This window comes from Typopeltis vanoorti, chromosome 12, assembly GCF_054136105.1.
Source record: "Typopeltis vanoorti isolate ZY-2024b chromosome 12, IOZ_Tvanoo_1.0, whole genome shotgun sequence".
Lineage (NCBI taxonomy): Eukaryota > Metazoa > Arthropoda > Arachnida > Uropygi > Thelyphonidae > Typopeltis > Typopeltis vanoorti.
In genome coordinates, this window is record NC_143560.1 from 79,252,564 (window position 1) to 79,278,635 (window position 26,072).

Genomic DNA, 26,072 nt, shown 5'->3' on the forward strand with positions numbered 1-26,072 from the left:
TGAAATTGGCTAAGCATAAGAATTTAGAAGAAGGAGTTTACAAGTGGTTCATTCAACAGCGGTCTAGTGGCGTTGTTGCTCGTGGCGTTGAACTAAAGTCAGCTGCTGAAAAACTGACAATGCATGGGCATACAGTTCCAGACGAGTGATGGGTGGCTTTGCCACTTTTGTAAATGCCATGGCATCGCAAACAGGCAAATGTGTGATGAAGCACTGAGCGCTGATATTGAACAACAAGTTGAGCCCTTCAGAAAATACATCAATGAAGTCACTGAATCTGAGGGTATTATTTTGTCTCAAGTTTACAGTGCAATGAGACTGGTCTGTTCTATCGTGCTGTTCCTGAAAATAGTCTCGCAAACAAACATGAGATTAGCATGCCTGGTCGCAATTAAACAAGGAGCGCATTTCAGCCCTACTTTGTGCTAATGCTGATGGCACACATCGCCTCAAGCCGGTGGTAATTAGAAGAGCACGAAAGCCTTGCACTTTGACGAATGTTATGAACCAGTTGCCTGTCATCTATTTCAGCTCAAGGAATGCCTGGGTTTACAAGTGACATTTTGTCTGACTGGTTTTTCAATCACTTCATCCCTGAAGTACAAAACTATTAAGAAGAGGTCCTGAAAATCTCTCTTGAGGATATAAAATCTGTTTTACTTCTTGATAATGCATCAGACCATCCTAATGTTGAGAAGTTGTTTAGTAGGAATGGAAGAATAAAATGTACCTTCCTATAATAAATTTAGTTTAATCCTTTATCCAAGTGTGAGCAAACAAAGTTTGCACCTGAAAATATCTTCAGGACTGGAGCAAGGCAGTACAGGTCCACCTTTGCTACGAGTTGCCTGGTGTTGTACTACCTTACCCCAGTCCTGAAGATATTTTCAGGCGCAAACTTTGTTTGCTCACACTTGGATAAAGGATTAAACTAAATTTATTATATTCTAACCAAGTGAAAAATAAACTCTCAATATCTTCCTTCCTCCAAACACCACTTCAATAATACAGTCTATAGACCAGGAAGTCATTGTTGCCTGCAAGAGGTTGTATAAAAAGAAGAAGCTTCTTGAAGAAACTATGGTTGCCTTAGAGAACGAAAACAATCACAAAGAAGATACAAGAGGGGCCAGGACACTTCAAAATTTGCACGCATGCAACATCAAGTCTGCCATCTTTAATTTTGCTGCCACTTGGAAGGAGATAAAGATTACAACATTGGCTAATGGCTGGACCAAGTTACTCAAAGGGAGTGAACCAGAATATGATTCCAGAGGTTTTGAAACCCCTGATTTCCATGAAACTTTGATGTGAGCTGGTGATAATGTCAGTGAGAATGACATTGAACAATGGCTAGACATTGACAAGGTTGACCCAGGCTACCAAATTCTCAGCCAAAGAAGAGATTACTGAAGATGTTCTATGGGGTGATCAAAAGGTTGACAATGAGGAAGAAGCAGTTCCAGCTGGTCAGAAACTATCGGATGACGTCATCTTGTTCATAGGCACATCTTCAGAACCAGAGGTGATTGCTTATTACAAATATTTTCGACAATTTTGATCATTAATTATTAAGAAACAGTATAAAAATGGAAAGCAACTGAAACAAGCCCAATCCTCAGTAAAACTGTATTTACATAAAATGTTCTCATTAAAATAGATTAACACTGTACCAAAGTGTTTTATTTTCAATACTATTCCTAAGATTAGCGATTTAACGGACTTTCGATTTTACATACAACCCTTAGTTCCCCCTAATAGTCTGTAAAATCCAGAGTTTACTGTATTCTGAGAAGTTTTACTTTTATTTTTTTAAATTTTACAAGAGATAATACAATATTAAAAGTAAGAAGAGAGAATGATACATTTTGTGAAAATAAGGCAGAAGTAAGTTTTAGGAAGAAATGAGTTCAACTAAGCAATAATATCTTCATCAGACAATAGTATGAGATCTTGTATGTCTGCATTTTTTTACATATTAATCCCATACACAAGAGGCTAAGAGACCAATAAGCACATCGGTGCTGTGTGTGTGGTGGGATGCAGATGAAGACTGAGATAGAATTTTTTTTTTTTTTTGAAGAGTTGCAGGTTATAGTTGTTTGGGAGGAATACCACATGAAGGCTGTTCCAGAAGACAGAGGTGGATTCAATAAAAAAGGAAGAGGAGAAGCAAGTTTGGTGTTTGCAGTTGCATAGTAACGAAATGCTGGCAGCTGTTGCTCTTGTATTAACAGGTGCAACAAGAAAGTGGAGGAATGATGGTTGCCAATTAACTGGAGCAGTGACTATGAAGGAACCCACAGAATACTGAAAAAACACTGTGTCTGTGAGATAGAGGTTGAAGTAAATCTGTAAGAGAGAGATCATCTATGAGCCTAATTGCTCACCTCTGGACAGAATCAATGATTTTAAGGAAGTTTTAGGTGCACCACCCCAAACGCGAGCAGTATTCTAAAAATGGGTGGATTTGTATAGAGTTAAGAGTTGGGTGGGTGTAAAATAACATCTTGAACAAAAGAGAATGCCAAGTTTCTTGGATGCTGAGGAAGCTATTGATGCAATGTGTTTATGCCAGGAAAGACAGGAGGTAAACGTTGGTTCAAGCAGAGATATCTGATCTTGTCTGGTGATTTGTGTATCACTGAGGCTAAGGGTAGGTGAGCTGGGATCACTTTTGCATGACAAAAGGCAAGCCTTGTGAACCTGACAAGGTTGTCCTTGCCCCAAAATAGCAGACTGACCTAGAAAGTTTCTGTACTACAGATAATCAGATGCCTTGAAAATACCATTTCATGTCTTTCTTTATCTACAGAATGTGCGACATAATAAGAGGACCTTCTGTGAAATGGCTATGGCAAAATTTCATAGAAAATATAACCAGTGTGCTGTTATTGGCAAGGAGAAGCAGAACAAAATCATAAAAAGCACAATTTCTGAGCTGGATCACACCAAATGCTAACAGTGTAGTAGTAGTACAACACCTGTACTGATAAGTTAAAAAAATCTCTTAATGTTTTTATTATTATAGCATGACAATAACTGCAGAGTACAGTCAGTAGCATTACTGGTATTGACTTAGTTGGAAGACTTAGGTTTGAATCTCATTTATTAAGCAGAAAAGCTTTAAGAGATAGCATGGTTTTCCACAAGAGCCCATACAATAAAATACATAGCAAACTTAGAGAGAATTCACCATCCTATTTTTAAGCTATATTTTATATAACCTAAGTTGTTGACTGCAATAGATCATCAAATCTAATATGTAAAAGAGATATAAGATAAGATTATGCTTTAGATAATACAAAAAGTATTGTACTATATTCTTAAATATGGCTTCCACTTACACACTTGTCAGAAAACAATACCACATTCCTTGTTTGAGAATTGTAGTCATTATACAGTTTTTTTTTTTTTAAATCATCCATTTAAAAAACATACTCAAGGCTTGAGAAATATGCTTTAAATTTACTCTTCTCCAATATATCAATGACTGAATCTAGTAAAGAGATGTGGATTATGAAATGCTGTTTGTTTCATGTTGCTATGGCTGAAACAATGAAGTAATCAAAAGTGCTTCAGTATTATGAGAGACACTTGCAGAGTGTCAGCTACATTTTCTACTGAAGTGTTTCATAATATGTTGAAAGTAGCATTAAAACCTATTATATTAGATCCATCAATAGTTTATGTTATAAGTAATATTTTCTAAACATTAACTGAAGCATTGCAACAAAAATGTCTATAAATACTTCATAAGAATTCTTACCTTTAATCTAATTTGTTCAGGCATTCTTTCAGCTTGATAAGTCAACACTACAGGATCACAGTACCGGCGTCCTTCATTTCGAGCATGTTTACGCAATTCATATTCCTAAAAGTTAAAAATATATATCATTTGTATAACATAACTAAGCTTTGAGGTCCAAGGTAACAAGAACAAATATTAAAACAACAAGCCCACACAAAAATCCAAAGAGTGGTAAATTTTGCTGAAAGTGGCATTCCAGTAAAGATACTGTTAGCACATGATGGGTTTCTTGATATTCAACACTCCTAATCAAATATCCTTGGTTCCAATTATAAGAAAGGTCTCTATTCTTTCTAAGATTACTGAAAAAAACTGAATATATATATATACTCTATACTATAAAATGATGAGCTGAAATTGGAAACGGATGTAGGCTGTAACGTTTTTGTCAAGTTATTTGAAACGTTTTGAAACTCAGGGGCTACCCTGAGTGTCGAGTCATCAGAATTCAAGGAGAACCGGCCCACCAGTCTGGAATATGGGGGGGGGGGGGGACGTAGCCGTCATGCAAAAGGCATAGAAATGTGGATGACAGGCAATGGTGTCTTCCCAATCTCTACAAAAAACATCACTGCTATACAAAAAAAAAAAAAAAAAAAAAAAAAAAAAAAAAAAAAAAAAAAAATTCTTGCATTTTTAGGTACATTTCATGAAGATTTCATAAGAATCTGTTATTCATTTTTGTTCATCTGAATAAAACAATTATGCTTAGGTTGGACAGATTTTAATAAAATTTGTCATCTTCGAAAACTTTGTCATTATAATTTTGGTTTAAATTCTTAAAAAATGAAGAATTATTATTATTATGCAGGCTTGTTCATGAAGTTAAGGACTCACTTCACTGAGGAAGACCTTCTTTCATGGCATATCATGTATCATATCTTCTTTTTAAAAAAATTCATGGAAGATGCATTTATAACATTCACACACACACTTATAAGAAATCACCAGTCATAAGAAGAACATGAAACTAACATGCATCCTAACAGCACCCTTACTCAGTTTGCAGGAGTGACTGCACACTTCAGGAGTGGTAAAATCTGTCTGTCTATGCTGCAAACTCTTTACCAACTTAAGTCTCAATCATATCTCGTCACCTGACTTACTCAAACTCTGAAGACATTTCCTCAGTCTGTTCTTATATACACACATCCACAGGCAAGACAATTCTGATTTCTCTTCACTATTTTCTCATTTCCTCTAAAACCAGGAAGTAATATCTGAGTAAGATGTCAAAATGTTGTGTTACTGAAGTCTTGTATTTGAAAGATTAGCTTCCTCATTCCTACAAGTTAGTGCTCTCTTCACTGTCATCTGATTGGTTAGATTGTGGTTTATTGGCAGAAGGACAGCAAAAAGTCATACCAACATTTGCAACAGTACACAAAGTAATAATAAATAAATGAATTAGCTACACATTAATTTCATTTATGATGAAATGCATCTGTATAAATTAATTATTTGTAAAAATTTAAACACTTTGTGAAATTGGTCCAAGTTTGACAAGGCTCAGCCAGATTAGTAAAAATTTCACTCCTTTCTTGAGTGAAGTGCCACTATACCACAACATGGCAAATGGTAAAATGAGGGTCACATTGTTCACACATCAGCTCTCAATAAGAATTTGTAAGATGATTGTGACCAATGCCAAGTCTAGCAAGAACAACTTCCTATCGTCTGTTTATATATTGATTAGCCTGCCAATGCTTATTTTCAAGGTTAATTTCATGTAATTTATTTATCAGTGCTTCTTAACATGACTGCCACTGATAAATAATTATTATTACAGTAACCTCCATGGAGTCAGTAGGCTCTCTTGTGAAGCCCATTCAACCAGGAATATGTCTACAGTATTTGACCTTGAAATAATTTCCATCATATCCATCCTATTAAAGTCTACTATCAAACTACCATACAATTACCATTGCCCCAGTTCTCTCCAAAATAAGAGAAAGTAATCAACAGCCAATTCTGCCACTATTAGAGGCCCACCAATATGGATTCTGTCATTCAAAATCTGCAGCTGATCTCTTAGCCTACATCATCCACTGCTGGACATGTGCCATGGAAAGGTTCAGAGAAACTTGTGCTGTCTCTCCTTGATGTTCCCAAAGCTTTTGACTGTGTAGGGCATCGAGGCCTGCTAAACAAATTGCCATCCTTTGGTCTTCCTGCCACCCTCTGTAATTGGGTGGCAAGTTTTCTCTCTGGTCATTCTCTGTGAGTCATGTAGATGGCTCACTCTCTTTGAACTTTTACCACCAATGCTGGAGTGCCTCAAGGCTCTGTCCGATTACCTACTCTTTTTCTCCTGTACATAAATGACCAACTCACAATCATTACTAATCCTATCCACAATTTTGCAGATGATAATACTCTCCACTCATCTTAAACATTTAACAAACCATGCAGTACTCTGACATCCCAGGCTACAAGATCTACAACTAGTGCCTTAAACACTGATCTACATACTATCCTCCAATGGGGCAAGGACAATCTAGTCATATTCAATGCCACCAAAACAGTTTTGCCTTTTCTCTCACAAAAAAAAATCTCAGCTCATCTACCCTCAGTCATACATGAATCACCAGACAGGATCAGATCTCTCTGCATGGACTAACATTTACCTCTAGTCTTTCCTGGCATAAACACATCACATCAATAATCTCCTCACCATCCAAAAACCTAGGCATTCTTTTTTGTTCAAGATGTTATTTTACATCCAATCAACTCTATACAAATCCCAAATTTGCTCATGCTTAGAATACTGCTCACATGTTTGGGGTGGTATACCTAAAACTTCCCTTAAAATCCTTAACACCATCCAGAGGCAAGCAATTAGACTAACAGACGATCCCTCTCTTGCAGATTCTATTCAATCTCTATATACAGTATTTCATCTTACTGTATATATTCCATAGGTACTTCCATGGCCACTGCTCCAGTGAATTGGCAACCACCATTCCTCAGCTTTTCATTGCATCTGCTAATACAAGAGCTGCAGCTCCCCAACATTGCTTGACTGTGCAACTGGAAACACACCAAACCTGCTTCTCCTCTTCTTTTATTCCATGCACTTCTGTCCTCTGGACCAGCCTTCCTCATGAAGTATTTCCAAATGACTACAACCTATAGTTCTTCAAAAATCAATAAAATTCTATTTGTCCTCCTCTTCACCCTGCACACGTGCAAATAGATCTTGCAACCTCGTATTGGATCAATTGCTACTTCATAGATGCATGCTGCACACCCACAAAATAGCAATATTGCTGATATTATATTTTTGCAATTATTCCTATTAAAGGTTTCCCTAATTGATTCCTAGATTCATGTGATTCGTAAGATTAAATGCTATACACTAATGCTTCATGAAGAGGGCACTTTTCGACAAATAAATAAATAAACATTGCATCGCATTCCTGTTAATAGCCTGGGAACATAGTTTTTCAGTCACAAATATTGGCACCTTTCAGTCATTTCAACAGATGTACAGATGGTGCAGCAGGTCAAATTCTTAGCATTCCAGTGATTTTAAACCACCCAGAAGGCAAGGCAGAGTGTGCTGAGATAATAGCATCCTGAAATCAGTGGCTGTGATTAGTTATCACAACTAATCACAGCCTGGATTAGTTGTTCAGTTTCAGATGGATTAGTTGGCACAACTAATCCAACTGAACGTTGTCATTTGTCCCGAATTAATAAATATAGAAAGTTGTACTCTGAGACCTAAGTTATAGAGATCTTTTAATATGCCATATCCCCATGCTGTGCCTAAGCTTTTTTTCAATTCTAAGAAATCAGATGTTCTCGTTTCAGGAATGCATCTCTAATACATGACTAAATGGCCCAACGTTGAAGATGTCGATAAAAGCTATATTGTGTGTTGGAGAGAATACCATTGTATTCCAAATAGCAGAAGTCTGGCATTAATCATTTCCCCCAATATCTCATATAGATGGTCAGAGAAATAGATTGGTAACTGTTCACTTTTGTTGGATCTTTTCCTGGTTTGGGATGGCAATAGCAATTGGCTTATGCCAAGAATTCAGAAACTCATCCTCTGAAATTATTTTGTTGTACAACAAGAAAAGGATATCCATTGAAGATGGTGGAAGGTGCTTGATCATATCATAATGAATGTCACCAGGCTCTACTGTATTGTATAAGAAAGTAAAGGAGCACTTTTAAATTCCTCCTTAATGAATAGCTGATTGTATGGTGGCTCTGAACCTTAATAGAAAGGCTTAGCTGTGATTTTTCTTTTCTCTGAAAATTTTCAAAGTGTCTCCATAACTTTAGGATTAGCAACAACATGCTCATTATGTTCCAAGGTAAACAAACACTTTGTTTTCAAGCATTCTATATCTACCTTTCACATTTTTGGATTTTATCCCATACAATTTTCCACTGGCTGTTTGATTAATTGATTATGTAAATTGGATCCATGATTGTTTCTGACTCTGACATTCCCCATAATGTGCTTTGGTCTGAGCACATTTAAAAGCCATTAGATTTGATGCAATTGGATATCTACGAAATGTACTCCATGTTCTGTTTAGATCTTTTTTGGCTGCTTGACACTTTAGATTCCACCACAGCTTTGGATAGAAGGAACTGAGATGATGTTTTTGGAATTGGGACTGTTGCTACCTGGACAATACAATCTATGACATAATTCACTTCACTGCTTGAGCATTAATTTTGTAAGATGGGAAAGAGTATTCCAGTGAAGCCTGGTACATTTTCCCATAGGCATCTGTGTAGAACACAGATTATTGTGAAGACAGTGCATATAACAGGAAAAGAATGGCTTCATTAGGTGTTTCTTGTCAACATCCCAAGTGGAAAAATGTCAGAGGAGCAGATTATAAGATCTATTGCAGAATATGAGCATGTAGGCAAACGGAAAAAGGTATAGACTATTATTAAGAAGGGAGCGGTCACGATTGTTCAACATTTGCTCAATGATATGACCACATGTATTCATGTTGGCACTACCCCCAGAGAATGAGTGTTTGCCTATTAATCACCCATGAGAAGTATGAGTTGAGGCAATTGCAAACATTATCATGTTCAATCTCATTTAACTCACAACCTGGTGGTAAATAAATGTTCCATTTATTTACCACCAGGTAAATAAATGGTTAATTGTAACTGCTTCCACAGCAGTATTAAGCTGGATACGTTGGAAAGGAGTAAGACTACCTACTAAGATAGCTACTCTGCCATGAGTAGTAACATATCCAATTCTGTCCTTATGAACAACATTGCAATGCCTTAAGGTTGGATCCTCAGTTGGTTTTAAATATGTTTCCTATAGACAGAAACAGAAGGGCTGTTTTTCTGCAGCAGACATTAATATCATCAATGTTATGGTGAAACTAGCAATAGTTCCACTTTAGAAATTTTCCTGTCGGTTTGGTTTCGTAGGCTTGTCTAATTTCTGAAATGTTGGGTGTTTATTTTGTCAGGTTTATACTCACCCAATGATCCTGATGTGTCAGGATCATTTGGTGAGTTTAGTTTACTTTCGGTGGTTATAGAAGTATCCATTTTTCTACGGGGTGTTTGGCGATTTTATCTTGAGATGAGATCCTTGCCAAAATTTTCTTGACAAGTGGGTTCTCATAAAATGAAATAATTTTTGGAGTTGTTTCAGGAGTGAGACTATAGGTGGTAAAGATGATGTGCTCCAAAGAGAAGTACTCACGATCTTAAAGTTAAGAGAAATTTTCTGATAGTGGAATAGACATGCAGATTTGAGTGGCTACTGATATTTTCTTAACTCATCTTTTTCAGCATAAGAAGATTTCACGACGGGGAAATTTTCAAATGGTGGTAGATAGCTTCCTCTTTGCATCCTTCTGCCTCTGACATGCATGGGAGTAGGCCGGATGATTTCCCTAACAGTCAACACATTTAGCTTTTTTTTTTTGCAGGGCAACATTCATTATCATGCTCTTTACTACCACATCAGGCACAGATGGTAGAGACATGAAGGCAGTTTGAGCATGCCTGCATTTCTGACACTTTATGCACCTCAGTAGATTAGGGATATACAGCCTGACAGGACAACTAAGATATCCTGCTTTTACAAATTTTGGAGGTTTAGGTGTATCAAAAGTAAGGATGATGTTCCTGGACAGAAACAGATGATCATCTCTACATATCAGGATGCACGTCATACCAGTCACTCCCTGATCTTTAAGCTCTGAACGCATATTTCTTCATCTGGAACATCAAGAAGATCCCATTCCAACATCACTCCTCTAGAAGAGCTTAGAAATTGATGAGGTATTAGTGTAATTCGTATTCCATCTATTGATGTTATAATGAGTAGTTTTTTTGAGCATTGCTAAATGATGTTTCTACAAGGATTACCAGAAACTACTAAATAACCAGATAGTAGTTTCTAAACTACTGTCTGGTAATTTCTGGGAGATCTTGCTAGGTCCTTCTAAACCCTTTTGAATAAAGAAGCATGACATTTTCCCTATTTGCTTTTCACCTGTTATACACATTTAGTGTTGTTACATCTTTTTTTTCTTTTTTTTTTTTACTTCTGTAATCAAGTGATGTAGCTATGGTATTAGTACTTGGTTGGGTTCTGAGAGCCCCTGAAAAATTTGAGGATGTAAAATTCATGCTCAAAGGATTTTTTGTTTGCCAACACAGCTCCCCACCCACTGTCAAGCAATGACTGTGCTTGGGAGAGGAATAGCAGGGCTATCCCAGACTCTACACAGCACCACAGCAAGCCTTGGGCTCTGACTCGGTTGATGGGATTAGAAGATTCACTGCAACACCATTAACCCTTGCAGACAATCCCACTAGCCAAATAATCCTGGCTTGGCTATCCAGAACTTCCAGTCTTTAAGTTCTGAACACATATTTCTTCATCTGGAACATCAAGAAGACCCCATTCCAACATCACACCTCTGCTCTTCTAGAGGTGTGATGTTGGAATACCTGCAAAAACAAAGTAGTGCAAGACTAACAGGATCCCGTCTGGATGCCCACTGATCACACTGCAGGACAAACATCGCAGCAGAGCATTGAATCCGGTAATGGTGGTCTGGAAGGCAGGATAGTGTAAAGGACTCAGAAGTAGAGCAAAGAATACGGGAAGAAAAGAAAAGAGTTACACCATCACTGCGAGGTTCTCCCTCACCATGAACAGGTACCTCTATCGAGAGGAGGGGGAGGAGTATGTCAAAGTTGCAGTCAGAAGGAACTTTATATACTCCAGGATGTGCATGAGGATGAAGATGATCCTAAGGAGAACAGATGAAGATTGCTAGCTGGATGTATTGGTTGAAAGTGGCATGGAGGTTATATCTGCAAAAACCTTGAGCTTTTTTTTTTTCAGACATACCCTGAATATATGGAAATGAAAAATACTACATTTAACCTGACTTCTCTAAAATAATTTTATTTTTATCAGGTCCCTAAAGGGTACCTTGACAGGACATTTCCTTTCAGTTACAACTGAGTGTTGTGTTTCCACAGTTGTAATTTGAGGTCTGAAGAGGTTAGAAATCTGGTAAAATATCAGAAAGTTCAATAAATTATTTCAGAGAGATAGGTATGCAAAATAAGTTTGTGACATGCATATAAGAGGATAAGCACCAGAGCATAATGTATGGATCAGTTGATTGGTTTGCTGTTTGTGGTTTATTGACACAAGGGCAGCAAAGATTATAACGGAAATCACAAAGGTTATAGCATTACACAATGCTAATAAAAAATAAATAGCTGAATGAGTAAATAACATCATCGAGGGAAAGACATATCACTCACACCATTTATATCTTGAATACATTACCTGCACTCAACACCTCCAAAGGCAAGTCATGCACTGCTCTATGAGAGAAAAATCTAGTCTTACCCTACTCTTTTCTTGACAGCATTCATTTGCAACTTCGATGGATGTCCTCTCATCCTCTCACTATCCTCCATAAAATGAAAAGGATACCATTTACTGGAATCCTGTATGACCCTTTCAAAAGTTTGCAGATCTGTGTCACCCCTCTTTCTCCTGTCTACTAGCATCACTCTCTCCTCATAATCTCCATTCCACCTCTCCAGTTTGAATATCAGCAGGTGATGATGCACATCACTTAGGTTAGTGTTTATGCAATGAATGTTAGTGAAGTGCATGTGGAAGTTTTTAATTATTATTATTTTTTTTTTTGTCTTCTAATGCAATTTATTTGTTAATGCTTCATGCCAGTATGACCTCCATTGATTAATTAACTTTGCTTTTATTAACTGTCTGTAGTCTGTACAGGGGGACTGCCAAACAGCATGTGGAGAAAGTATGAGCTGACTCAGCGGATATTATCTGAAGTCTCATTTTCCTTGATTCAAGGTCAAATGCCAGACATCAAAATTAAGGTCCTCATCAGATACAATAACTGAACATCATAAATAATGGAAGTGGATAATACCCAAACTCCAGACAAGATGAATTTTCTCTTCTTGGGATAATGCTAACCTTAAATCACTCTCTCCCTCTCAGATTTAACATATCACCAATACTGTACTCTCAGCATCCAGACATCAGGATTTCTCTTTCACTCATGGCACTATTTTACCTCTGAACAGGCTATTAACTCTATACAAGTCATCTTTCAAACCAATGAATACTGTTGCTTTGCATTTTCTACAAATGTTCCCATGCTCAGACCTTCTTCTTCTTCCTCTATGTGTTTATCCTGCTTCCAATACAGGGTCCGCGTCTTACATTTTGATGCAAATTTTTGTTAGTACAACCCCCAACCAACCTGTCGCTGGGGGGGGGGGGGGAATGTATTTTTTTTGACTGTAGCAGTGTGTGTTCATGGGGCCGGTTTGCCTGCTTGCAGGATGAAAACCCCCCAGATAAACTGAGGGGGGAGACCCTGCTATCCACGCCCAAGACAGGCTAACGTGGCTATGGCTGAGAAAGATCCTTAAGTTCCTCATGTCGTAGACAGGAATCGAACCTAGGACACTCCTTCCCCAGGCATATGGTTGTGAAGCGCATAGCCACTAGGCTAACCGCACGGACTTCCCATGTTCAGAACAGGTATCAATAATTCCCAAACTGTTTTAAATCCGTTAAAACATGTAGCAGCTATTCAACAACCCTTCACAGTTCAAAGCCAAAACTCTAAGAACATTTTAGTTCTTAGAAAACAAAGTTTTCTTCATCTTCATTCTTTCTATCTACTGCTGTATTTTGGAATAGTCTTCCCTCTTACATATTACCTAAGAATTAGAATCTACCGGTTCTTTTTTCTTTCTAATTTAAAAAAAAAAATTGTTTTACAGCATTTATTTCTAAACATAAGCTATTAAATAACACTCTTGGAAGAGTTACGTGACACCTGATGTTTATTATTATCACCCTCTCACCAGGAGACTAAGGCAATAGGATGGCAATTGCATGAACTAAATGAATGACCCATATTCATATTTAGATTATATATGCTAAAACTTGGATTATATGTATATAACTAAAAATGATTCTCACTATAACAAACTTTGTTAGAATGAACAATCTCTATAGTGAATTCCTCTCAGCACAGCATTATACCAAAGGACCTTTAGCCAGGACTTTTAGTAAGAGTCAACTGCACTATCAAAATGTGTGTGAAACTGCTTCTTTTTTTGTGAGGGAGAAAAGTATATCTAATTCAGTGATGTTGGGCTTTCCATTAAAGCCTGTCATCGCATACTATTATATCTCCACCATACAATGCTGTCACCTTACTCTGCCTTTTCACTTTAATACTCTATTTACTTTTTTCTTCTCACATCTGTTTTCTCACTCTTCTCTGCTGCACCACTTGCTAGATGCTTCTCCAAATGCTCAAGCTTATGTTTGATCATTTGTCCTGCCTGTGAAAGACTGAGTACACACTATTTCACTCATTAAAGCCACCACACCATCTTCTTTTTCAGATCGTTGCTTCTTTCATCTGACCCACTTTTGTTATTGATATCTTGTTCAGCTTCACTTATTTATATATTCTCCTCTTCCTTCTCTGCAAAACTTTCACTTATTGTGCTTTTTTTTAAAACTTTAACATCATTCTCTCCCTTTCGACATGCAAACTTCTGACATCCACTCATTTAAGACTTCAAACATGCTCTCTCTTTCAATTTTTGCTTATCACATCTAAATCACTCACTTTCAACAGCAAATACACTGTGCATACACATCTCACTAGGTGTCTCATATTAAATTTCCTGAACAATGATGGCTTACTCTCTATTGTTTCTGGTTTGTTTTGGCACCATTAGCTGCACTATAATAATATATAAAATTAAGCTTATTATTATTAAGACCTCCAGGGAGTCAGGGACTCATCGAGGGAAGCCACATACTACAACACACCAGTGATCATACTTGTTCTTGAATTTATTCACACTGTTATCACACACAACATCCAATGGTGATCCATTCCAATCATGCACCACTCTATGAGAGAAAAACCTAGCTCACCTGCTTCTTAGAGGAATTCATTCTCAGCTTCCAAGAATATCCTCTTATCCTTTCCCACACCCTCAATAAAAGGAAAAATTCCACCAACTGAAATCTTGTATGACCCCTTCAGAAGTTTGTAACTCTCAATCATATTACCCCTCTTTCTCCTGTTTGCTAGTGTCTACAAATTCTCAATCCGTCTTCATAATCAGTATTCCACAATCCTGATATTTTTAACACTCTTCTTCGTACTCTCTCCACTGTATCAGAATCACAATGGAAACTAGACCTGTGCACAATAGGCCAAATGAGGTCTTATCAAGGCATTGTAAAGAGGTAAGACATTTTATCTTTACATGTGAAAGTTTGTTTCAGCATTGCAATTATCTTTTGAGTTGTATTTGCAACCTTTGCTACATGGCCTTGAACTTCAACTTACTATCTACTAACACTCCAAGATCCCTAGTCTGATCAGTTTCTTCTAGCATAACCCTACCAATATACTACGACATTGGATATCAAATTACACCAAAGTGCATGGCTTTACATTTACTGATGTTGAACTGATATCCATTTTCCCATGCCCACCATTCCAGCCTATTCATATCATTCTGCAATATCAGAAAATAACTGTATGTTGCCAGTCAAATTCTTCCCAATGTCACTAATGTACAGATTAAATAACAGTGATCTATAAGGACTGATCTTTATAGTTCACCACTGGTGACTTTAAATCTTGCAGACTCACATTTCCATATACCACTTTTTGATATCTATCAGTCAACCATCCTCTTATCCATGATAATATTTTAAAATCTAAAAGCAAAATCCAAAAGTATCATGGTGTATCCATTCCACTTGTCTAGTTCAATGGTAACATTATTACAAAATGCAAGCGAGTTGCTAAAATGTGACCTTCCCCTTAGTAAACCCATGCTGTTCATTGCAAAGCAGAGATTCACTGTCAACCTATTTTTGAATACAAGCCCTAACCATTTTTTCCAAAATCTTGATCACTTCTGAGATGCTAATTGGTCAAGAGTTGGATACATCGGTCTTTGCATCACCCTTGTGGAATAGGATTACCATACATTCTTTCCTCTCCTACAGAATCTTCCCTGTTCTGAGCCTCAAATTATATAGTCTGGTCAAAGGAATAACCACTTCAGCCAAACATTTTTAGCATCTCTCTCTCTCTATTGCTGAATTCTTATTCAGCTTGTGCAACAGTTCTAATACCTCCTCTTCATACACCCGAGTTTCTTCATCCAGTGAAGAGGTAGCTGTGAACTCAATGTTGCATACACCAGGTTGATAGCTTTTAGCAAAATGAGCACTCACTAGTTGAAGAAGCTTTTCTGCAGCTGTCACCCTCACAGCATCTGCATTCAGTAGAGTTATTCTTTCTTTTACTTGAAGCATATTGATAGAATTCTTGTGAATTGTCTTTAGCTTGCAGAGCAGTTGTAACGAATGATGTCTAATGCGTTACTGTAGACGGTGGTGGTGGTGGTGGGGGGGGGTATTAACTCTTTATTCTAATTAGCAGTGCGCTTTTGCTTTAGTAACCTTTCTTACTTATTCTGTTGCATACTATATTTATCCACCTTTCGTATTTACTAGTCATATGCCTATGAACACTGGAAAATTCATTTGTTAAGACTGCGCCACCAGTATTTCTATATCGGCATAAGACAGTAAAACTCTCTCTCTCTTACTAGCATAAATTTCTTCAACAAAGTTTACATAAACAGTCGTGGTTTCTCAAGTACTTAAACTATGCTTTTAATGCCCTAGTTGTTTCCCACTCACAAGTCCAAGCAATAATGCATTATTGTAGATGGGGGGGGGGGGGGTATTAACTCTTTATTCTAATTAGCAATGCACTTTTGCTTTAGTAACCTTTCTTACTTATTCTGTTGCATGCTATATTTATCCACCTTTCGTATTTACTAGTCATATGCCTATGAACACTGGAAAATTCATTTGTTAAGACTGCGCCACCAGTATTTCTATATCGGCATAAGACAGTAAAACTCTCTCTTTCTCTTACTAGCATAAATTTCTTCAACAAAGTTTACATAAACAGTCGTGGTTTCTCAAGTACTTAAACTATGCTTTTAATGCCCTAGTTGTTTCCCACTCACAAGTCCAAGCAATAATGCATTATTGTAGATGGGGGGGGGGGGGGGTATTAACTCTTTATTCTAATTAGCAATGCACTTTTGCTTTAGTAACCTTTCTTACTTATTCTGTTGCATGCTATATTTATCCACCTTTCGTATTTACTAGTCGTATGCCTATGAACACTGGAAAATTTATTTGTTAAGACTGTGCCACAAGTATTTCTATATCAGCATAAGACAGTAAAACGTCCGGTAGATCTCTCTCTCTCTCTTACTAGCATAAATTTCTTCAACTAAGTTTACATAAACAGTCGTGATTTCTCAAGTACTTAAACTATGCTTTTAATGCCTTAGTTGTTTCCCACTCACAAGTCCGAGTTTATTTTGGAACAGTGCATTGTAAATTAAAAGATCAGCCGATACTCTATTAACATATAAATGAAACACATTTATTTACATTAATAACAAGTACATTAATTAAACGATAAGGAGGTTACTCTCTCTACCTATCCGTTAGACTTTTAGCATAAAAAAACAAACTTTCCCTTTTCAATACTAAATGACTATAGAATATAATTACTCAATTACTTCTCTGTTTATTAAATCAAATTATTGAGACTCTAATTTACTCACAAAGAGGTTAGCTAGCTATGCCAAGTTATCTCAAATTATATTCCAATTAATAACAATTCAGAGGACTCTATTATAGACACTTCTTATTACTATTTCTTATCAGTCCATCTATAACGTATCTCCTAGATTACAAAAGGAATGTACAACAAAAGATGGAACAAACCTACAGAGGTTCTGTGTCGCACACTCATCCAAAGGTCCTGCATTAAAGTCCTTATGCTTTTCCTTTCATCTCGGGCCTTAGGCTTCCACCTGGAGAGTCTTGCTTCAGGGGGCGTCTCGTCGGGATATTGGAGGGCTTTGGACTGCAGTTTTCCCGTACTCGAAAAGCTCAGGCAAGAGGTTTCAGCATATAGGCTTGAAGATCACTCTGCAGCTTTTGGCTTCAGTTGACCTTCCGCAGTAAAGACATCCGACCGACACTGTCTCAGGTATTTATATCGGCTGTTCTCTTGTCATTTCCATTCTTCTTCTCTAGCATGGGTTCGCCATAATGTCTGCTCCTATGGATCCTACTGCCTCTAACTGCCGATTTCCTCTAACTCCCCTGTGCGATGTTAGGCTCAGTTCCTTTTTATTTCACGTTCTCCGGGACCTTACACGAAGGGTTGTAACCCCCCAAGAATTCGGCACGAATCCTTGATCTTCTGTTAAGACCGATCCGTTCTTTCTTCTCCTCCATGCACTCCTTTAATTCTATCTTGTCGGGCAGCAGAAACTTGTCTGAACTTTGCTGACCTCTTTGAAACTAACTTAGAATGTGTTTATACATAGATCGCAAACAACTTTCTCATAAACTTAATTCATAAACAACTTTCTTATGCCCTTATACAGAGCTATTATACAAAAGTTCCGGTGGCCAAGCATTGCCTTTGTTTTTCACATTCTAGAAATTTTTGTTAAAGCAGTAAGTACAGTCAATTCCCACAGGGTTATTTACATTAATATTTAGCATAAAATATATAGAGACATATAACTTTCTCATAAACTTAATTCATAAACAACTTTCTTATGCCCTTATACAGAGCTATTATACAAAAGTTCCGGTGGCCAAGCATTGCCTTTGTTTTTCACATTCTAGAAATTTTTGTTAAAGCAGTAAGTACAGTCAATTCCCATAGGGTTATTTACATTAATATTTAGCATAAAATATATAGAGACATACAAGGTTATTTTTGTAACAATCTCATGAGACTTGCCCTCTGTAAAAATCGATGTAAAGCGCTTTGGTATTTCCAAGTTACATAGAGTTTCACACAGTTTCTTTTCATACCCAGACTTAGTTTTCTGCACAATAGTTGTAACTTTTCTGGCATGCTGTTTATAATTTTTATAATGGACATCATCCTTATGCACATCCTTATGGTATTCCTTCCATATCATCCTTTTCTTACAAATCTTGCTTAATAAGAGCCCACATCCATTTGACTCCTATCCTATTTATTCTTTCCAACTCTTGGGTCACATTCTGATATTGCATCATTTAAGTATTTTTTAAATGTTTCCCATGCACTGTCAATATTTTTTCTGTCCAGCAACTGATACCACTGAACTGAACTCAGTATACTACTCAGTTGGTCATAATTTCTTGCTTGTAGTTCAGCATGTAACCTTTTCTGAATGGCACATTCATAAACTTAGTCACTTCCCAAGTGAATACTGCATGATCACTATCACCAACCAGACTCAGAATAGTAACGTCTTTAACTGAAACACCCTCTGACACTATAATCAAATCTAACACTCTTTGACCTCAAGTTCCTTCTGTCACATGCTGCTTGAGGAAGCTTATAAAAACTCATACTGAAGAAAAACCATATAACAAACAAAATCTAACAATGCACAATTGCCAATTAGAAATAAATTTATAACTTGGACCAAATTATGGTTAATAATTCCACCTGATCTTTACATGGTATTCCAGTAAAATATTAAAAACGATACCCTTGGCATGTGATTGTTACCATATAATACAACAATAAACTTTATACCAGAGATACAACAAACATGTCAGAAAATATTGAAACAATATATATACTGAAACCAAACTGATGAATGTCTTATAACGTTAATGCAATTTTATGGCAACTTAGCTGTGCAAGCCCTACTCTATGATGATAAAAAACATGAAAAACGAATTCCAGCCAATTTTAATATTCATTTATATTTGGTGAACTACATAAAAAGTGGATCATTACTTACAGTTGCCAGCCTCTTATCAATTTCAGGAATTGCTTTTTCTACAGCTGTTTTCTGGATATAACAGCAAGCCAATTCTACATTATCTGCAGCTACTACTGATGCAGTATGATCCACTAGATCTTTCTGCTGCTGACTAGCTCCCTGAAAAGTATTTTAAAAAAAGAAATTATCATTAATCTATTCATGTATTTCAATATCACCACCATTCATATCAGATATTTTAATAACCTGACACATATACCTGACTCATATATACACTTTATGAATATAGTTAAAAATTCATACTAAAGCTTCTAACTGATGATAATAATACAGACAAATCTTGTATTATTATTACCAGCTCTCTAGCGATAAATTTTTTATAATGATAAACTGAATTTCAAGCATTACCGCGGTGCTAATTATTGGAAGAAACAATTCTGGTTGACATAACAAGGAGGATAATTAATCATGTAGTTTTAAAATAATGGAGATAATTATAAGAATATGGTTTCATCACCTATTTATCAATGCTTATTTGTTTCACTAATGGAATACCAACAGTTAGAATAATAATAATAATAATAATAAATATAAAAATGCTGGAAAACTTGCATCTAAAACTTAATATAAAATTTTCATCTATGCATCTTCAGTATAGGATTATAGACTGGCAATTAAGCATACCACACAAGTCTAAAAAAGCATCACCTTAGTAGCTAATGTAAAATAACTAAAAGTGGTCAATAATTTCCCAACTTAAAATTACAGACACTATTGCTGTGAGGAGGAATGAGTGATGTGAGCAAGAGTTAGAAGAGGGGAAGAAAGAGATCAGGAGAGCAGAACTGGTGAGATTGAAATTATTGTAAATGAGAATAGTAGTACTGTGAATGATAATGATAGAATGAGAATACAAGATGAACAGGGAAATGGGGTGGTGGTAGTGTGTGTGTGTGGGGGGGGGAGGGAATTGGGGTGGACAGGGAGACAGTATAAGGAGAGAGAGCAGATGTTGGAAGTAGAAGTGAATGTGTGTATGGGGATGGTCAGTATAAGAATGGGATAGCCTGGGATGTAGTTGAGTCTGAAGAGTTAGATAGGTGAAGTGGTGATAAATACAACTGGGAATGGTTAGGTGTGGAGAAAACATCATTTACAAGTGGCATGGGCAGGACATACCATGTCCTGCCCATGGGAATCGAATGCCAGGAGCATCAGAAATAAGGGAGATGAAATGGTTTCATTGATTGAGTTTACATGCCCAAATATTGTTGGAATAAGTGAAACATGGTTGGATAAGAATGATATCCTGACAGAAATAGAAATGGAAGGGCATGATGTTTTCTGTGAGGATAGAAAGGACAAGGGAGGAGAGGGTGCTGTTGATGATAGAAAGTGAAGTATGTCCATGCAAATAGTGGACATGGTTTTGAGTCAGTGAGGTGTTAGATGGAGTTTGACAGGAAGAGATATTTGGTTGGATGCTGCTATAGGCCAGGGAATGTGGAGGGTGGTGATGAAGAAATGTATAAGCAACTTGGGTTAGTGAACCAGAGAAGGGTGATTATTATGGTTGATTTTAATTCTGGCAGCATAGATTGGAATGAAAAGATAGCATATGGGAATAAGGAAAATGAATTTCTTGAGTTCTTGAGAGATAACTATATCAGGCAGAACATCCTCCAATGATCTGATCATTTCATCAGAGAATGTGATTATGAGTGGCGTTTCACAGCAGGTGGTGAGAGTAACCATGAAACCATCACCTGGGTTACGATTTCGGTGAAGGCTTTGTGTGGAATTACAAGGCTGGTGATTATGAAAAGCTCAGGACACAGCTTGGGGGGGGGGGGGGGGGGGGTTACAGAATGGAATAAGGTGTTAAACAGGTGGGAGATCAATGCTGCATGAGAAATGGCTACAAGAAATTTAATGATATCAATGTGCAAATGTATTTTGAAGGTCAAAAGACTGAACTGAATAAAGTAGGTGTCAAATGGATGAATGAAGGGATTAAGCATGAAATCTGGAAGAAGAGAATACTATGGAGGGGGCACATGATGGATAATGGTAGCAATCAGTAACATTAGTATAAAGGGCAGGCCAGGAAAGTGACTCAGTTGGTAAGAACAGCATGAAGAGAAATTAGCAAATCAGCCTCAAATAAAAAAACACTAGAGTTTTTCAGATATGTCACAAGTAGAAGGAAAAATGATAATGGTAAGATGATGGTAATGGATGAAAATAGTAGAATGGTAACTGCTGCAGAAGACATTGTTGGTATTCAATGAAGAATTTATGAGGATGTTTCATCCTCAAATTCTTCACCCTACCCACCACATTGTAAGAACTTCAGTATCGAATTGTAGCAGAAGTGATACAATAACTGTCAGACCGTTATTACCTAGCAAGAAATGGATTATCGTTTTGATGTGTGTATCATACTACAGGAGGTGCATACATTCTCTCTCTTAAATTTTGTGCTTCTTTCAGTGGAAGGATCTTTATTTAGAAAATATAACTGCAATTGTTCGACCAAGTCTAGGACTTTATTTATGCTTTTTAGGGTAAAATGTTTCACTTCATAATTTCCATCTGTGCTATCATCCTCTGAATTAATTTGGTTTATCCCAGATGCCATTTCCACCAAATTTGCTTCATCAATTTCTTTCACCAGTAATTCTTGAATATCTTTGGCGTTCATATTGTCAAAACCTTCCCCTCCTAGAGACTTAGCAAGTTCTATTATTGCATCCATTCTGTTTTCTGCTGCCTCAATTAGATTTTCACTTTGAACTGACTCTGGCCATATATTTTTCCAACAGGCATTTAAGATTGTTGGTTTTATTTTTTTGATGGATGAAGTTATGAGATTAATACAGTCCAAAATTGTAAAAACTTTCCATGAATACTTCCAATTCATCTTCAATAGATTCATCGTCGACTTTATTCAAAACCTATTGCAACGATTTCCTGATGTAATTAGTTTTAAATGTAGCTATAATTCCTTAATCTAATGGTTGAAGTAATGAACTTGTATTTGGTGGTAAGAAAATTATTTTGACATTTGGGTTTAAATCGATTTAAATCTTTCGGATGGCTGGGTGCAGTATTCAACATCAGTAGAACTTTAAAATCTAGATTTTTCGGCTTCAAGTAGTTTTCCACACTTAGTACAAAACAGTTTAGAAACCATTATTTAAATAAATCAGTTGTTACCCCCAAGCTGTCTTATCTGGCGTCCAATATACTGGTAAAGCACACTTATTTAGGTTTTTCATTGCACGAGGATTGAGGGATTTATAAACTAGCATGGGCTTTACCATGTGATTGCCTGAAGTGTTACTGCACATAAGTAATGTTACACAGTCTTTTGATGCTTTAAAACCTGGTGGAAATCTGACACGACATACACACTCGAATGAGATGGTGCTTGCTCTTAAAAGCTCTCATCACGTGACGTGTTGTGCAGGGATTTCCCCAATTCTCGAACCGTGGTAGAGTGAGAATGTGTTGTAGGAATGTCGTGTTATACGAGATTACCTGTAATTCCAAATCTAAATGCATTGTTGAGCACGTGAGCATGGTGGATAGCAATGGAGTAACAATCTAATAGTTTGTAGCTGAGATTTACATTAAGGCAAAGATGGTTGAGAAAAATTTCTACTGTCGATTTTAATATTTTTCTCTGAAGCTCATATTTTCAAAAATTTGGTAGCTAGAACATCTTCACCGCCACACACACACACACACAGTGCTGTAACTATCTCTTCATGAGCCCCATGCAAGATTTTAGCCCCCCCCCCTTTTTTTTGGGGGAGGGATTAAAAAATCAAATACGACAGAAATAGATCATTTATTTTTTAAGTTTAACCAAAAACGTTATGTAATCAGCCTCCACAGAGGCAAAATTTAAAAGTTGAAAATATAATACTGATTCTTTTTTGACACCCCATTTCGGTCCTCCCCACCCCCTCACCCTGTACACCTGTTGTACCTGCCTAGTTATGGCACTGTATTTATATATATACAGTATTGCTTTTCGTAATAACGTGATCCATACAAATTATTATCAGCAGTAAATAAAATTCACAATTCTCTATTATATCTTATTTAACATCACATAGTCTTTGCATACATTCTTCAATACTAACTGAAGGGTTAGTGACTTACATGATAGCTATTATACAGCTCTGAGGAAGACTCTGTAACAAATGTTGTCTGCTGCGTTATATTGTAATGTTTTTGTTCTAATTTTCACTGTTTAGCAGTGCACGCTTTTCCTCTCATAACCTTTCTCACTTACACTACTGCTATGTTTATCCACCTTCCGTATTTACTAGTCGTATGCCTATGAACACTGGAAAATTTATTTGTTACACTGTGCCATCCAATATATCAATATTCGGCATAAGACTCAATAAAACGTCCGGTAGATATCTCTCTCTCTCTTACTAGCGTAAAGTCTTTCAACAAAGTTTATATAAACAGTCATGGTTCTATAAGTACTTAAACTGCGCTTTTAATGCCTTAGTTGTTTCCCGCTCACAAGTCCAATTTTTTTAGGAACAGTGCAGTTGTAAAATAAAGGATCAGGCAGCACTCTTTTAACAAATAATTAAAACACATTTATATACATTAATATGAAATATACATGGATCAAACGACAGGGAGAATTGCTTTCTCTACCCATCTAAAAAAATCTTTAGCATAAAATTAGAACCCTTTTACTTCAACACTAAATAATCTCTTTAACTCAAAAACTTATTTACTCTCTGCTTACAAATTCAACTTATTAAACTTCTAGTTTACTCGCAAAGAGCTTATTTTTACAAATTTGATAACTTCTAACATGCCAATTGACTCTCTTATGGACACTTCTTATTACTATTAAGCTAATTCTTAACCGTCCATATATAACATATCTCCTAGATTATAAGAGAAAATTTACTAAAGGATGGAACTTACAGAGGCTCTGTATCGCACATTCAGTCAAGAGTCTTGCACTAAAGTTTCTATGGCATCTCAGATCTTAAGCTTTCTTCAGGAGTGTCTTGCTTCAGCGGTATCACATTGGGATATTTGTGGGCTTTTGGACAGCAATCTGCGGTACTCGAATAGCACATGCAAGAGGTTTCAGGATATGGGCAATTTCTCCTCTGAATCCTACTTCAGGAACTTCTGCTTCTAACTGCCGACCTCTCTGCTTCTAATCGCCGATGACTGTTCTGGCTTTCTTCGGTAACAGCGCTTTGCCTTTTGCTCTCTTGGCACCTGGATCTCGGCTCTCCTCTGTCAGCAACTGGACCTGGACATTCCTGCTTAGTAACTGGGGCCTTGCCTTTCCTCTTTTCTCTGCCGCCACTGCTCTGGTTCCGACTGCCTCTCCTCTGCCGACGACTGGAAGCCCCTTTATGCTCGGATCAGTCCCCTTTTATTTCTCCAGACCTTGCACTAAGGATTGTAAACCCCAAAGAATTCAGCATGACTCTTTCATCTTCTTTTAAGTTCGACCCGCTCTTCGTTCTCCTGTGTATTCCTTTTTTTTTTTTTTTTATCTTGCCGGTCAGCGGAAACTTATCTGAACCTAGCGGCACTCTTGGATACTAACTTTAAAGGTGTTATGCACAGAGCTTGTAAGCAACTTTCTCATACACAAAAATCGTAAACAACTTTCTTGTGCTCTTACACATAGCTATATACAAAGTTCCAACGGCAAAGCATTGCCTTTGTTTTTGACTTTAAAACAGTAAATACAGTCACTTCCCATAGGGTTAACTACATTAATATTTAGCAAAATATGCATGGAAACAAACAAGGTTATTTACAGTTCTCATGAGACTTGACCTATGTAAAAATCGATGTAAAGCGCTTTGATATTTTAAAGTTACAATTGAGTTTTACAACTCCATTATTATCATGCAATTTAATTTTGGATCAAATTTATCTGTATAATAAGAACTATCTTTTTTCTCCAAATTTTATCCCAAACCTTTCATTGTGTTTAGGATTCATTTCCTATCCTGCAGTTTATCTCTCTAACAAGAACCAGAGACATTTAACTTTATTTAGCTATGGCAAATGCAAGACTACCAATATGAAGGTCACGTGCTCAACAACACATTTAGATTTGGAATTCTTCAAGTTTCTCTCTATTCTTTATGTCAGCTGCCTTTTTATGACAAAATGCTCATCATTATTGAAAGCATTGTCACAAACAAGTATTATTGTCCAAATTCTTATTTTGAAATTTACCCCCATCTACTTGAAACTGATTTCAATTAAAGGAAGATTTGTCATTAGGTTTAGTGTGGTAAATATTATAGCTGTTTCTTTCGTTTCCAAACTCCATTGTGCCTGAAAAACTCTTGTTGAAGATCACTTGGTATTGATCTTCTTTGTCTCAGTTATTTGAATGTAACATTTCTGTTATTCTAACGATAGTTCTATCACCTTCTAAGTTTTATCCTTCTAGTGTTGACATTTTGCAGTTCACCTTAGTTTCCATAAGAAAACACTGGAGAGAGCTTGTATAATACATTTATGTAGTTTTACATTCTATAGCAATTATATTATATAATACTATATATAATATAATTGAATATTCATCATCATCATCATCATCAAATTCCTGCCATGTACCCTCAAGGGGTGTACAGGATATGATAGTACTACATGAAAAAAAAAATTACATCATTATTAATTTCCTATCTACAATTTTGTTCCAAATCAGTCTGTTACTTGTCAAGACTCCAACATTATCAGATCTTATATTTCTATCGTCTAAAGCACTTTGTACCGTATCATTCCACCTATATCTTGGTCTTCCTCTGGGTCGTTTTGC

General features: G+C 36.6%; 1 protein-coding gene across 3 annotated transcripts in view; it reads right to left on the reverse strand.

The window, feature by feature from the left end:
* Positions 1–26,072, reverse strand: part of Not1 (CCR4-NOT transcription complex subunit 1) — a 568,860-nt gene that overhangs the window by 198,202 nt on the left and 344,586 nt on the right. For all 3 annotated transcript variants that reach the window (XM_090401629.1, XM_090401630.1, XM_090401628.1), the window contains exons 32-33: positions 19,247–19,387; positions 3,770–3,874 (exon numbers count right to left, since the gene is read on the reverse strand). In XM_090401629.1, the coding sequence (XP_090257755.1) occupies positions 3,770–3,874; positions 19,247–19,387 (246 nt within the window). The remainder of the gene's footprint in view (positions 1–3,769; positions 3,875–19,246; positions 19,388–26,072) is intronic.